Source organism: Copidosoma floridanum, unplaced genomic scaffold, assembly GCF_036245765.1.
Source record: "Copidosoma floridanum isolate Cflo_tuat_1 unplaced genomic scaffold, Cflo_Japanese_pri ptg000021l, whole genome shotgun sequence".
Lineage (NCBI taxonomy): Eukaryota > Metazoa > Arthropoda > Insecta > Hymenoptera > Encyrtidae > Copidosoma > Copidosoma floridanum.
Window position 1 is genome coordinate 13,387,907 of NW_028321898.1, and position 17,289 is coordinate 13,405,195.

At 34.1% G+C, this 17,289-nt stretch overlaps 1 protein-coding gene across 1 annotated transcript in view; it reads left to right on the forward strand.

The window, feature by feature from the left end:
* The window catches only part of sv (paired box protein shaven), a 265,433-nt gene that overhangs the window by 85,760 nt on the left and 162,384 nt on the right, over positions 1 to 17,289 (forward strand). The window contains exon 4 of the mRNA XM_089594368.1: positions 13,942 to 14,225. Within this exon, the coding sequence (XP_089450494.1) occupies positions 13,942 to 14,225 (284 nt within the window). The remainder of the gene's footprint in view (positions 1 to 13,941; positions 14,226 to 17,289) is intronic.

The window sequence follows — 17,289 nt, forward strand, 5'->3', positions numbered from 1 at the left end:
TTAATAAATTGTAAGAGTTTAAATTCACGTCAAAAAAAGAAAAGTAGTCGTAATGGTTGACAACACTGCTAAACTTTTGGTACAAAAATTTATATTATTACTTTACTTTAGCAAAACTTATTCACCTTCTTATCGTTATCAGAAAATATACCAGTATACAATTTTTTTAATCTTTAAATTTTGAGAAATTATTTTCTAAGGTTTACATGGAATGCATGATTTAATACATTTTTGTTTGAATGAAAATTTTTTAATACTTTGCAAAAAGTGGAAGCTTAATGTTTAGATTATGGGAAATACAAAGATGTAATAAAGTGAGTCGGTTTATCCGTAATTGTAGATTTGGGAAAAATTTCAGCTTATAAACGTAACTTATCCATTTTATGAAACTTTTTACGTTAAAATATATAGTTTTGAAAGATAACAATTTCAGTTAAAGATCATTGATCGAAAAACATTAGTAATTACGGCTTTTCTTTAATTGAATGGGCTTTCACAATGTTCCTTGATCTCAATTAGAAGATTTTAAGTTTAGGTTAAGAGATAGAAGAATTTGTATAGATTTGCATAACATGTTCTTACAAAGTTCGATTATCGTACTCTTAAGCTTTTTGGACATTGCTAAAAAAGTTTTTAATTATTAACACTGTAGCTGACAAAATCAGCTTCGCGCAAAGAAAGAAGCATCTTTGGAAAATTATCGAATTTTAAAAATATTTATTTCTGCCAAACAAAATGTGACTCAGAGTCATTGAAGTTGGTGGCAAAAACTGAACGTTTTTAACCAAAATCAACAACATCTTTTTTACATGACAACGCTCTTCATTTTCATTCTAACACGTTTTTCTTACTTCACTACATATACAGACTATACCCACATACACACTATACGTGACAGACAAACTTTCACATATTTCACTTTAAAAATATAAGCTTGATCTATCCGGAACATCCTCCCCCCGTACAAACATTAGGTTTGTACCATATATTAAAACTGAATAATGTGGTAGGGGTACGAGTAGTTTCATAGAGTCGAACAATTCAAACTTAAAGTCATGATAAATTATAAATAGTCTACAATTGACGGGTGGGTTCATTTAATTCGAAGAAAACAAATTGATTTTAAAAGATGAAGTCTTTCATTCAACAACTTAAAATATGCCAAGACAATCGCCTCACAGCTAACCGTCTGCAACAAGCCTCTACGCTTGTTACCCCGTGCCCCTAGTATCTACAGGGGATGTGCTCCCGATAACTCTCAGAGTTTTCGTAATACTACAGCTCACACAAACGACACCTTTTAATTGTGAGTGTTGAAACGACTGTCTTTGCAAACACTTTTCAATTTTTTAAATAATACAAAATTTCTCATTTTTAATTCAGATGACAACAGTCATAATTATTTTAAATAAAATGTGTTTCAAACTACAATCTATCGTAAACCAGAGACTCCTTGGTGAGTATCACTGCCAATCAAGCCACAGATTGATCTCACTTTCGATCTCTCTGTCCAAGTGTCAACCACATCGAAACAAAAGAAAACTTCTCTTGAAATAACCATTTGAATTGAGATAGTTCTAGAAGATTGTGATTAAGTACAAAAGTCTAAATTTGAGAGATTCAAGAAAGAGAAATCATTTTTTTTTAGCTGTAATAAGCGACTTCTGGAAGATTTTGACTACGATTCATCAAAGATACAAAAATATAAACATGTTCTTTTGTTACTACTCAATGTGTCACAATCGTATCACATTCATACTACAAAAACAAGCATCTAAACTTCATGTGCATTCACATGTTTATCTTATATCCTAAACAATCTACACCTTATAACGAATTTTTGTTCTAAGCTATACTAAATTGACGACTAGAAGTAGTAGAATCAAATGACAGACAATTTTGAAAATCTCGATGATATCAATAACTGATGTGCTAAACCTAAGAGAGAAGACTTTGCTCGAATGAGGTCAACTAACACGGCATCCCACCAAGGAAATCTCAACCTCCCTTACGATAGGCTTCGTCTCGCCAGCACTCTCAGACCTTCACTGCTCGAGAAGCGCATCTCTGCTGTCGCGATCGTGGTCGATCCCAGAATACATGTCCCGGTCCTTCACTGCTCGGGGTGCGTTCCATGCCATCGTGAACGCGGTATCCTGTATCACGTAACCACTGACTGGCCCGGCTTCTCCCGCCATGCGTTTACCAACCATGTTTACGGTGGATCACCAGTCAGTGACACGGCTGACGAGACTGTCATACTTAAAGCAAATCTGATTCATGCTCATAGACAATCAATTTAAATTTACACATTCGTTTGAATTCAATGCACGCACTTGAGATTACAATGTTTACAGTACTCTAGTTACAAATATTTAAAACGTGACGATAACAGACAATTTTTTTTTAAAGACGCACGAAAAAAAGGAATTATGTTACCGACATGCAAGTTAATGATGTTGGAGATGCAACACAACACATTGCACCCTTACATAGTCGGGTAACAATGTTACTCGCACGCTTGTCCCACAATTGTACTTTCGCACAATAAAGACAAATAACGTGGTGTGTACATCCTAAATGCAGCTGCAGGTACATTACTTGCAGGAAAAGAACGCAACATAAACAAACGCACAGTTGCTCAAAAAAATCAAGAAAATAAGGAGATTGACAACGTGGATACGGCGTGCGCAAACACACTGCCACTTAGCAGGATCCAGACGACGAAGAGACGGCGTGCGCAAACGCACTGCTGCTTAACAGGATCAGGACGACGAGAAGACGGCTTGCGCAAACGCACTACCGCTTGACAGGATCAGGACGACGAGGAGACGGCGTGCGCAAATGCACTGCTGCTTAACAAAATCAGGACGACGAGGAGACGGCGTGAGCGAATGCACTGCCGCTTAACAGGATCAGGACGACGAGGAGATGGCGTGCGCGAACGCACCGCCCCTTAGTAAGATCAAGACAACGAGGAGACGGCGTGCGCAAACGCACTGCCTCTCACCAGGATCAGGACAACGAGGAGACGGCGTGCGCAAACGCACTGCCTCTCACCAGGATCAGGACAACGAGGAGACGGTGTGCGCAAACTTACTGCCGCTTAACAGGATCAGGACAACGAGGAGACGGCGTGCGCGAACGCACTGCCATGCAGCAGGGTTTTGGTGAGGAGGTGACGGCACACGGTATGGCGTACGAGATTATGTAGGAGATGGTGGCGGTGGCTCGTCCTCTGCATCGACAATGCTGTTGCTTCCACTATCACGGTCACTGATCAGCTGATCAGTCTATGATTAGATATCGTGATAAAAATAAGAACCTTAGAGGATCATGATGATAAAGTAAATCTCAAAGCTTAAGCTGAATATATTTAAATAAGATGACTGTAATTTGTAAATTATGCAAGCAATTTATTATCACACAACAAGACAGTAGAAAATATTTTAAAAATTTTAAAAGAATTGCTTTAGTACTACTGAAACCTTAGAGGGATATCCGATCATTTATATCCTTCACTCAAAAAAATGTTATAAGGCATGAAAAGAGATATTGATTCAAAGTTATTTATAGTGCCTTTAAAATGACTAACAATAAAATGCGTATTGCAAATAAATTAGGAGTATATTGTTCTAGCAAATCGTTATCACGTACGTGGCTTGTCTCTACTGAGCTAGCACCCATGTATTAGCAAACTGGCATACAACTGACTACAATAGTGCATCTAAGATTGTAATTAATACAGCCACAATTGGCAGGGGTTGTTGCTCAGTGGTTAGCATATTCGCTGTATGTAAGTTGGTGGAGGGGAGGTCTGGTGCCACTTATTACTTTTATGCGTAGTCTTATGAAATCATCCGGCAAATCCGCCAGTGAAGGCAAACAGTCCAGCAAAATGGGAGCAGCACTGTACTTGCATACAGCGAATAATATCTCGTGAGTCTTTAATTGATCCGTTCGTACATCACCGGGCTCTCCCTTTTTAGTGGACTACTTACTGTATTAATGCTGTTATTTCAATTCTTTTTTAGATTATTTAATTTTTCTTGGTAATTCTTCAGATATGCAGTATGGCGTCGGAGGAGGAAAAGCCTCCCGACAAGTGCTTTGATAAATATTACACGTGTCACCCCAAACAAAAGTCCTTAACAGTTACTTGTATTATATGTGAAAATGTTTATCAAAGTAATTTTAACCAATTCAGAAGTAATAGATATGTTGGTGGTGTGCTTGTAATTTGCCCGGAACATGAAGACATAGATTTAACCTCAAAAGTGGAAAAGGATGATCTTACTATCACAGCAAGAACTATTATTACCCAATATAAAATGAAACAAACTAAAGATTTCGAAGATGAATTACTATTGGAATTAGAAAATAAATCTTAAGAACTTCATGACACCACTTTAATTTACTATGACACAGAATATGAATTACTTAAAACAGAGAATTTACTACTTAAAAAACTAAAAAACAGACAAATGAAAAAAATGCTATTTTAAAATAATTAATAAAAATGCACAAAGAAAATCAAGTGTTATTGAGTGATAAACAGAAACAAACTGTAGAAAACATTAACAAAAAGTCTTTTGCTGATGCATCAAGTACAATAATACCTTATAAAACAAGAATTCCTAAAATAATAATAAGAATAAATGGAAACGGAAAAAATACTGTTAATATAAAAAATAATTCACAAAAATGATATCTAATACTAAAAATATACAAAAAAAAATGTGTACATGAAGAACAATGAATTACTTGTAAATTGCACAAATAGTAAAAGTGCAAATGATATAGAAAAAACATTTAAAAAGTCACTCAAAGGAGAGTATGAAGTTAAAACTGAACAACTAAACAACCCAAAAATAAAAATATTTGGGATGGATAGTACAAATGAAATGAATATGGAAGAACTTAAGAAAGATATTAACTTAAGAAATTTCAGGAAACGTGAAGTTAAAGGAAAAGTACTACACACATATAAAGCTAAAGAGAAGAATTCTACTACAGTGATAATGGAAGTAAGTCCAGAAGTTTACAAGCTGATAAGAGATAACAACTGCAGAATGCTTGTTGGATATTAAAGTTGTAAAGCTTATGATATGGTCAATTTTAAACTGCGCTATAATTGTGGAAGATTTGGTCACAGTGGTTTTAAATGCAACAATGAAACAGTTTGCCAAAAATGTCTTTATAATCATAAAGTTACTAAATGCAAAAGTGAAACTCATAAGTGCATCAACTACCCGATCGGAAATTCTAACAAGGCTGACTAGTTGGCAAGGTAATGCCTAGCTAGGTTATCTATGTATAGATATATTATCCTCTTCCTACTGCTTACATACACATCAGTATGAGAGTACGTATAATATGTATATATTTTTTTACATGTGTATAAATATGCATATGCATACATTGATGCATTCTGCTGTACTGTTTTTTTTGAGTTCAGTACTACGACTTCCCTTTCTTTGAGTATAACCCCGGTTAATTGGTGGTGGTAACAATTGGCTAAGAATATTATCTGTACCAAGGAAACTCTAAGATTAGGAACCAACACACAAACAATGATAGTGTTTATATGTCGGAGGGCGGGTTCGTTGCCCTGTGTAAAAGAGCGAAATTGCTCAGATGGCCGATTATACACAATACTTAAAAATAATTATTATCAAGTTTCAAAATTTATCTGTTGAATAATCAATTAATTCCTGCACCATATACAGCAATTGTTTATTGATTATTACTTTATTGAATTCTCCTGAATATTCCCTTAATTTAATTAATTTAATAATTTAATATCTTTTTCAACTTATTCAATATTTTTCTAATCTAATATCTTTTTTATTTTATTTCTGTCTTTTTTTGGGGTCTAGATAATATTCTCAGTTTATATAAATGATTTCCAATCTTAACAGCTATTCTTATAGTTTTTATCTTAAACTATAAAAGGAACTCGAAATCTTACGTGTAGGGGAAGGTTTGCTTAAATAAGTACAATCAATTTATTTTTAATTATCTTATATTTATTCAATTATATAATTCTAAGGAAATTGCATCTTCAATTTTTACATGTATTAATTGTATTTGAGTAATCGCGATTATTTACGTTAATAATGAAAAAAGGAAATTTATAATATACTCGATAAGTCACGTAAGGTTAGGTCGTTCTCAGGGCCCTTGGGTGTCTTGAGCACTGCTCAAGTCGTCGACCCAGGAACTTTGCCTAAGAACGTGGTCGCTAACCTTAGTGCCTCGACTACTTGGGGATGCGTCGTCTCCACGCTTAAAGCGGTCGAGCACCGAAAGTCCAAGTAGATACCGGTTAGTGGAAGTGTTACCTGTTGGTGGTGTACAAACTTACTTTTCAGCTATCAGCCTTCGTACTTCGTCTCTTTCTCTCCCTTCGTGCTCGAAGCGGTATTATACCGGTGCACGGGAAAATTCCAGGTCTGGGTGAGCAACGGAGTTTCCGCGTCACAGGCTCGCTGGAAGAGGGACTCCTTTGCATTGCGCACTGGTGCCTTTTATGCTAACGTTGTTTCCTTTTGAGTAGCAGGTTTTCCCTTTTTTGGGTGAACGCGCTCTAGCGTTTTCTTAACGTACTCGACGCACATTCCCCGCGCGCGGCGTTCAAATTTGAATAATCAAATAGGAATTTTTTATAAAATGAAATATATGTATACATAAAAAAAAAATGTGTACTATTGAATTGTCTATTGGACGGATTTTTTATTACAAGAAAATATAATTAATAGAAGAATATAAATATAAATGTAAAGCGTGTATTATAAATTCTAGGTAATAGAAGTGCCCCCTTGCAGTACTCATATATTCTCATGTATCCTAAAATCGGTATTTTTATCAATACATGTAATATAATCTTCTTGCATTATGTTCAGCTGAAAATAGTGGTACTTATTAGTTGAATGATTGTTGAGAAATTATTAAAAGCACTCTTTATAACTTACCAAAAAAAAGGATCTAATAGTACAAAATTTCAGATTTTTTTATTTCTATACATAACAGCAAGTTGCTGTCAGCAACACTCTGAAAGAGAAACATATTACATCTGAAGAAGATGTTTCAAGTAGTCTTGAAACTGTCTTTTTATATTTTAAGGATTGGACCAGTGGAAGAGCATCCAGAGTAAACAAAAAATAAACTCCTTAAACTAATATTTAATGTGCAATTCTAATGTATAATACTAATTATAATTTTATATACTATGTGTACTTAAACTTAACCGTACATTAGTTGTAGAAAAATTAATTGACATTTTTATAAGGTGCTGAATTGATTAATTTTTAATGACAAAAGTTTTTGCTAGATGTATTTTATAACACTTAGTCATTTTTGCCCTGATAAAATAATTTTCTAATATAAAAAATGATCTAACAAGGGTACCTACGTAGGGCCTACCTAGCGCCCAGTTACACGGCGCCATCTAACACTGTACATTGACCTTGCTAAGACCTCGTTAGGTTAACTAGGCTGCCTAGGTAGGGCCTACCTATCGTCAACTTACGATTTCCGATCGGGTGTACCTATAATAATATAAAACATAAAACTGCTTACGATGTCAACCATATAACAAATGATTCTACAAAATGTGTAATTCTGCAAAACGAAATAAAAAAATATAATTGATACAACTGACTTATCCCAACAAACCTGCAATACTGACATGGACTGATAAGGAAGCACAGCGACTCAATAGGTTATATAATCAACAGAATTCATCAAGATCAACGAACATCGCACTTATTCAATACAATGGAGTAAAATGTAAATATGATTAATGACGTACTGATGGATATAGTCAAGCCGAACTCTTGTTACTGTGATATTGAGTCTCTTAATGGGGATATACATAACACAGAAAAAATAGCATATATTAAAATATCAAGTTTAAATCCAAATTATGAAAAATTAGAAATCTTTATTGAGAGACTTAAGATCGAACGGATTACGATTATGTGTGCTAAGTCGTGGGTTCTTGAACATTACCAACACTAGGTTATGTAATGGTACAAGGTATATCATAATTTTGGAAAAATTATGCACAGCTGATGGAGTAGTAGTATATGTTAAAATGAGATTACTGAGATAATTTAAATAGGAAAACTACAAATGTTACATATTCGTATCACACTAAATAATGAAGTCAATATGGATGTAACCTCTTTATATAAATGCTATGATTTCGCTTGCAATGAATTCAATCTGTGTATTAGAGAATTTTTACAGAAAATAAAAAATACTAAAAATCATTTGATAATCGAATTTGGCAAAAGCTTTTGATACTGTGAGTCATATATATATATTGCTTGACAAGCTATGTAACAACGGCATAAGAGGTAATGCATTAGGCTTAATCAAAAGGTATCTTGACAATAGATTTCAGTGTGTAAGAATAGGACAAGATCAAAGTGATATGAAAAAAATTAGTATTGGGATACCACAAGGAACAGTATTAGGTCCTTTGTTGTTTATAATGCATGTTAATGATCTACTAACAGCTATGCCTATAATGAATGTATTATGTCTTATGCTGACGATACTGCAATTATTTCTGTTGGAGACTCTTGCAGTGAAGTTGAGAGTAATATGAACAAATATTTAGCACAGACAGCCGATTGGCTGACTCTAAATGAATTTTCACTTAATATAGATAAAACAGTATTAGTGACACTTAGAAACTACTGTGATAGCGTACCACGGGCATTAAATATTACAATTAGGGATAAAAAAGATGAAAAGGGTTAAATATTGCAAGTATCTTGGGTTAATCTTTAATTTTAATTTAAAAAAGGACAAACACATGGAATATTATTAAAAAAATAATTATTTGAAATGAGAATTACCATGAAATCGTATAAATCTATCATTTTTATTTTACTGTCGTGAACTTTTTTACAGTTATATTTAACTGGTTTTGGTAAAAAATCATTACCATTCTAGTGTCCACCGGCTCGTCAGTGTAGCATTTGCAGATCTTTCAGGCCAAGTTTTCTTCGCCCAGTAGATCTGAAACTTAAAGTGTAGGTACTTTAGGGTTTCAATAACAACCTCTTAAAGTTTTATCCAGTTCGTGAGACATTTGGGTTCACTAGCGAACCACCTTAAATATTTATTCTTACTAAGTCCTTTCCTTCGTCGCAATCAAATTTTCGGACTCATAGAATTTTTTCCCGATGAGAATCCACAGAAAATAATCTGAGAGTTCTGATCAACAATTGAACCAATGATATTCTTTAAACAGCGTTGTTTCTGACGTTAGCACACTTATCACTGAGCCAACGACCTCACACTTTGATTCGTTGAATACTGTGAGGGGGACTCTGCGTACACTACTTCATATACTCCTCTTACTGTCTACTAGGCGTATTGCCTCTCCCTTGTGTTTATCTGCAAGTGGCAAGGATACTTACTTATCAGTTAGTATAAAAAAACGTTCTGTACTCGCGTGAGTACCCCAATTAGGCGTCCATGGCAGGAGTTATTAGACATACTGTACTGACAAGTTCACTAATAGCTCTGGCCCAAAACACGCGTTGCACCTGAGTGTCAGTAAAGTATTTTATCCCTATAACTGGAGTTAACTGCTCTTCATCATATACGAGGACTCCCAAAGCTTCTTCCATGACACTAATTAGCAGTTACTCCCGATGGCTGAGCTTCCCAGAAAAAAATAACAGTTACAGTTAGCACAGTAAACGCTAATTTTTCCCTTTTCATGCAACTTTGATTTATAAATGTAAGAGTGATTTTGGTCTTCAATTACACTTCGAACGCTGTCTGATGGAAGTTTTCTTAACAGAGGAGACGTGCTAATAACCCAAAGCACCTATATAATTGTAAAAACGCTCAGGAAAGTAAAATAAAAGAGACAGATTTATATCTAAGGTCACTAATAAGACACAAAAAATATTAAATTTATACTTAATTTATTAAATTTCAGTAAATGTACAAGGACTTAAATAACTCAGTTCGCCAAGTTCGAAAAGTACTGTTTAAAGATATCTTTAACAGAAATATCATAATTCATGTGCCTCTTCTCATACGATTTATATTCTTTACATTGATTTTAAAATGCAAACTTGCAATTTTTAAGAATACCAATGCATTAAATTTCAATTACTGAAACGTAAAAATGTGAGTAATTTTGAATTGAAAAGAAGATGAACATTTTTCAAATATTTGACATTTTTTAAAATTAGAATTGCTGTTGAAAATTATTTAAATACAAGAACAATTATGGTTTAAATTGATGGCTCATTAGCTCAAGTTTGAATATGGAAATTATAAGTTGAAACGTTGTATTCCAAACATATAATTTCACCAAATAAACTTCAATTTCTATAAAATGGCATATTAATTTTGCTCATGACAACATGGTAGTACATTACAAATTATTAAAAAATGTGAGATTTTACTTTCATTTTGAACGTGAAATTCAATACATTTTAATTATCTAGTAACTTTCAAATCTTAAGATTCGAAGAAATAAAAAATTTATATAAAAAATATTCAAATTTTCTTAAATTAAAAAAATTTTAAAATTTTCATGAATATGAGTATTAAATTTTTGCATTACTGACGATTAAATAGTTATTTATTTAAAACATTATAGTCAATATCTATTAAAAATACACATTGTTTCATGCAAATATTGAGATACTGTTGTTTATTTCAATAGTAATACAACTGCATTTTATGTATGAATATTTATCATTCTCCAGCATGCAGAAATGTATGTGAGCTGGTAAAATGCCAGACAGTGCAAGAGCTTTGGAGCTCAAGACCCTGCTTCAACATTTATTAATCCATTAATTTTTTGTGTTTCAGTCATAATATAGGTATGGTCGTATTAAAATAAATAATTAAAAGCGTATGTTATAACTTATATGTGTACATAATACAATAAATCATTAATAATTAAGAAATCAATTCATTTTCGATAATTATGACTTATTTTAATGCATGATAAATAAAAAATGCGTAACAGATCTTAAGTTTACAGCTGTCAACAATTACATTAGTAAACAAAAAGAATTTTTTTTCATTATTAAAATAATATTTTCCGCCCTCGGGTGGTTTTGGGAGGCTGGTAATTCCTCGGGCGAAAAAGCAGTTTTCCGGAACTCGTTCGAAAAGTCTCCTTTACGAACCTCGTTACGTCCCTCGCCTTCGGCTCGGGCCGCAAACCTCTCAGTTCACAAACAGAGACTTTTCAAACTCGTAGGAGAACTACTATACTGTACACTTAATTAAGGATATATGTACAACTTACAAAATTTTTTTACGTATACTTATTTATGAATGGTACATTACGTCACTAGGACTCATACGACAAACGTAAGCACCCAAAAGGCGCGGTTGTTGTATGATGATGCCCAAGTCGCGTATAATGTTTTTCTTACCCAGGGCGCAAAGTGCAATTTTGCGCCCGTGGGCACACTTTGCACCCAGTAAATTATTTTGGGCTCTAAGGCACAAAAGTACTTTGGGTCCGAAGGGTGCAAAAAACTTTTTCGCCCGTGGGCCCAAAGTGATTACAAGAGCGGAAAGTGTGATCCAAAGGCGCAAACTGGCAGTTGCACTTTGGACCCATGGTAAGAAATAGTAATCTGCGGGGCTATTTTACAGTCCGAAAGACCTGCGAAGCAGGCCCCGAGGGATGCAAGGCAGCCGTGGAGCGATGGCACTTATGTGGTGAATCTTATTTTTCCTGCCAAGGGCACACCCGACCCTCAAAAACGTCTAAGGTTGGAAAATATATATTTACTGCTTTGCAGGTCTCTCGTGCTGCAAACTAGCACCTTCGTCGCTTGACTTTGGGTTCTCAATCGAAAAAATAATGTACGAAAGTCGTTTGAAAAGGCTTCTTTACGAACCTCGTTACGTCCTTCGCCTTCGGCTCGTGCCGTAAACCTCTTGGTTCGTAAATCGAAGCCTTTGCAAACTCGTACGTAATATACTTTTTTAACTACTGTACAAACGATTATTACTTTTATATATTGGTGCCTAAACAATTAATACTCTATTTATTAATTTCCTACACGTACTTCTTAAAATAGCACCATTCTATCGATATTAAACTCGTAAACTATTTGTTAAATTTTAATCTTAAATTTTAAAGTGAATTTTTAATTTCATTCCAAAACTGCTAATAAAATTTGCTTCCAATATATAGTTATTAATTCGAATACAAATTTTTCCAACAGTGAAAGGGAGCGGGTGTGACCAAACATTCACATTTACTTATTTAAACTAACGATTATTTCACGATTTTTCACACGAATTATCAAGTGTTTACCTAAATTCACACTAGCACAGCCTAAAAGATTCATTAATTACAATGAATCCAATATACATTGCAAAATGCTGCACTAGTAGTCGCTTTGTGCTTAATAAATGTCATAACTAAAGACGTGCTAAATAACATATAAGTTTTTTATGTATTACTAATGCAGAATTTTTCTACAATAACTAGAAATATAAGATTTACGTTTTTTGTTCCTACGATCTTGTATTTAAAGAGTAAAGTTGAAACGTTTATAATGTTAAAAGTAAACATGCAATCGTTCAGAAATCTTGAAACAATATAGTTATACTGAGAAATTTTTTTTACAAATTTATGGTAAATGCCCATAAAAATAACCGTGCAGAACGGTAAACGTGGGACTAGAACGTCACCCCGATCTTTTTACCTAACCTTAACAATTTTTACCCTTACGCCCAGTAAAAATCATCGGGCGCCCAACAAAAATTCCCCTCACGACTCACGAGCCAAAGTTCACTGTAGGTAAAACAGAGACCGTAGTTGAATTGCATTGTATTTGAAGTGATAAAATTATTGTAGTATTATACATTCTTTATTATAGTATATACATTCTTCAAAAATCTTATGTATATATTGGACAGTCCACTTGCAATGTCAAATCAGCTTAGGTTACAAGTATTTAAATAAATTCAATTGATACATTTAAATTATTGTACTGAAATGTTTATTTAAAATGGTACAATGTCCAACCGTTACATTAAAGAAAAAAAAAAAAAAAAAATTAAAAATGAGTACAGTGATAGCATACTACAATCAAGTCGTTAAAAAAAAACATTTTTTGTCACAGCTTGTACTTGACAACAAATACGTTAACTGTGGTCACTGTGTTACGTACAGTGAACTTTGGCTCGTGATTCGTGAGGGGAATTTTTGTTGGGTATCCAATGATTTTTCCTTGGTGTAACGGTAAAAATTGTTAAGGTTAGGTAAAAAGTCCGGAGTGACCTTGTATAGTCCCACGTTTATCGTTCTGCACAGTAATTTTAATGGATTTGATTCGGTATTTCTGAACCAGGGTCTGGTCCTCAAAGATCTGTTATCCGGCTCTATAATCTAAGTATGTATGCAAACTGTCACAGTGGAGTAGAGGTAGAGTCATAGTTTTATCGATCACTGAAGTTATGCAGCATTTGGCGTGGTTAATAGTACTTGTGCTTCTGTTACAACGTGGGATTCAAGTCAAGATCCAGTTAAGATTCAAGCGAACTAGGTCAGATTTCCTAGGATTTCTCCTACGACAGTTTTTTCAGATCCCCTTGGCTTATTCGGTCGCTGGTGTGTGAGTGACTGATTAACTTCTGGGTGGGGTAGTCGTTTAAGCTCTGGGTAATTGTGAATTAAGGCGTGGTTTGAGAACCACGTACCAGGCGTAAGAATTAGTCACACCGTATGCCTTTTTATCTTTTGTTCTTCTTCTCTTGAGTACCATATCAGTGCCCACAATAGCATTTATAGATAGAGCTGGGATGTGAAGCACTAGAATAAAAAAAAGTATGCATGAAAATTAGTAAACCTGTTCGAGTGACAGTAGAAAAGCTTACAAAAATTCTAACTTAAATAAGGTAATTCATACATATTTGTCGTTACAGAATCGTTAGAAACAAGGCAGCAGAGAAGGCAAAGCATGCGCACCAGCAACACCAGCAACAGCAGGCTCAACAACAGCAGCAACAGAGTCAGCCCCAGCAACAGCAGCAGCAGCAGGCAGGCACAGGCGGTTCGGTGTCCGTGATAGCACATGCGCCTGCGACAGCTGGAGGCCACCAAGGTACTGTTACCACTAACGCTTATAGCATAAGCGGCATCCTAGGCATTCCAGCCCACCACCAGGACCCTAACGGTAACAGCATCAAGACGAAGCGTTCCGACGATGGTCAGTATCCAGCTATTGTGATCATATCTCTTACTTCTCCTCCTCCGGATTTCCCCATTGTGCATCTACTTTGTTTCCTTGATTGTTATCTGACAACCATTCTTTCTTCCTATCATTTTCTAGACTTTCTTATTTAAACAACCTTTTCCAGCTGTACACTAAATACACTGAGAAAAGTGGTGTTGGAAAAAGTGCTACAACTATAATAAAAATTACTGTATTTTATAGAAAAGTCCGAGACATACTCGCCATATTATAAGAATCACTATGCTACATAGTAAAATAAACCACATTATATTATAATTTGGTATTTTGACATAGTAATTTTTACTTAACTCAGAAAGAATTTTTATAGATTTTATTGATGTATTTTAAAAATATTTTTATTTTAAAAAAGATCTGCAGTGACTGGGATTTGAACCTTCATCCTTTAGCTTCCGAGTCAGGCTCCACAACCACTAGACCACGAGACACAATGTATGCGTGAATGTGAATAAAGTACATGTGAGAATGTGTACTGTGTATCATACACACAGTAAAGTTATAAAATCAAAGGGTTTTCTGTAGACCAAGGTGTTAACAACGGATGATTAGTCAATTCAAAATTAATTGTCGGCACGAATCAATTTTTAACCCTAATAAATCAAATAATATGTTTCTCTTCATAATTACTTTCGTATAACCTCAAATTTGAAACTCAATAGGTGATTTTTACTATACTGAATAGCAATGAAGTAGAATGAGAAATTTTACTATGTCACATAGCAAATTCTACTTTATAATGTTGTACGTTTCAAAATGACAACAATAAAATTTACTATGTTGTGTAGCAAAGACTGTACTATCACAACTTTTACTATGTTAGACATAATAATTTTTATTATGCTGTTAAATGATTTTTGTAAGGCTTCTGCATAATAAAAATTACTTAAAATGTAATAAAAATTATTTTAAACGTATTAATTTTGCGTCATCGGGTGAGTATAGCTCAGCTTTCCGAAAAATATAGCAATTTTCAGTACAGTTATAATAATTTTTTTAACACTACTTTTCTCAGTGTAAGTGCGCATCATTGTAGCACGATGTTTAGCAGAATTTTAGTTGTGGTTTATTACTGATTTCTCTCCGTTTTTTACTTTCTTTTTCGTAAAGTGGATAAGAATATTCTGACCTAAGATGTACATAAACAAGTTGATGAAAAATATGTTTTCATGAATATATTTGGTTATGTCTCGACCCGAGATCGGTTCGCGTCGTATATTTGTCAACTACTTCTGAAAGTCTGTTGCAATGTATTTTAATTTACAAAACATAACATTGTTTAAACATACTTTAAAATGACGAATTCCAAAAAGAGTATTGTTAGATTCCTTCGTTAAAAAAATCTTTTAGTAATAAAAGATATTTTTCTTCTTTAGATTTTTATTTTAATTTTTCAGAAACAAGTTGACAAGTATCATACGTGTATACTTATGTACATAATATTTTGAAGTGCAGACTCCCATAGCCCAGTAATTGACATATTAGCCTCTTAGGTGAAAAAACTTAAGGGTTGTAGGTTCGAATTTTATCGAAAACTATTGAGTTTTTCTTTGGGACATTTTGGCAGAATGATTTCTCAAAGTGTCAAAAAATCACACATTTATCTAATTTCCTACGGAGTAAGTGGATTATTTCGATGCGGTCTGACCTTCCAGGAGGCTTCTTTTTTGAGAAAAACCAAAATCTTGCCGTTTCGTCAGTAAAGTCACAATAAGATTAAAAAAAGGTAGGTTTGGTAAGTGCAATTTAAAATGGAAGAAATCATTGCATTAAATCTGATAACAACCAAGCTGTGTTTTATATGATCGCTGTGCCCTGCAAACAGTATTATGTAGGCCAAATTAAAAGATATTTACAGCGAACTGTGTACTAGGAAGTCGCACAAAAGCCTTGCAAGCTAAGAGATAGAGAAGAATAAGATAAAGGAATAAGGTGGTGTAAACAGGGGAACAAAAGTTAAATGCATTAAATCTTACACAAAATATACTTGAAATTAAATACATTTTTTGCATCATATCTTTTGAAGTGAAATTTCTTAAGGCACGCCTTATATAGGGAGTTAACCCGTGAAACAAGCGAGCGAGCGAGCGAACGCTTCCGAGCACACAAGTATCTATGTATATTCATACGTATACCAGCCACCGAGTGTACCGTCTCTGGCAGGGTAATATCTGCTTGTCTCTCTTCCTCTCTCTCCCTCCCTCACGCATGCGCATAATAGTACGCCGCAGTTACTCTGTCCATATCTGATTTAGCTTCTCTCTTATGGTGCAAGGTAGAAATCGTAATGTGGCTGTCATACGGGCTAAATAAAGACTCTGTTATAGCTAAGGTACTGTCAGGTAAATAATATCTGACACAAAACATCGCTTGATCTCTTTGAAGTCTTCGAAAAACATAGGAAAAATAGTTGTTATGTCCTGTTTATATTTTCATACGTGTATATATATATATATATATATTATGTCATGATTATGGAGCCCTTTTTGAGATAAACACAGGTTTATGGAGCCCGAATCGGTTTATGGAGCCCGGGCTCCATATTTTTTCATTATATCCTAGTTTATGGAGCCCGGGCGTCATAAATAAGTTTGCAGAATTATACTATCAGGGATTATGGAGCCCGGCACTAAAATTATGTATTATACACTACCAATTATATTTGTACTCAAAAAATGCATAATTATTAAAAATATTATTAACTAAGTAAAAAAAGGCTAGGTAAATTTCTTTTACGTCAAATATTAAATAAAGAGTTATTGGTGGCAAATAAGAAGATAATTATTAAATAAGACAAATAGTTGCGATATTGACGATCGACAATAATTAACTAACCTAAATAATGTCAATACTTCATATCCTTAAGACGGATTTTTATGATCATACAATGAGGAAAGAAATAGAATAGACGCAAAATTAGTTGGCAACTCATTATTGCACTATAGATAAGTAGATCTGTAAACAACTAAAATAAAGCTATTCACATTAATAGTTATTATTGACTAGGAAACGACGTAACAAA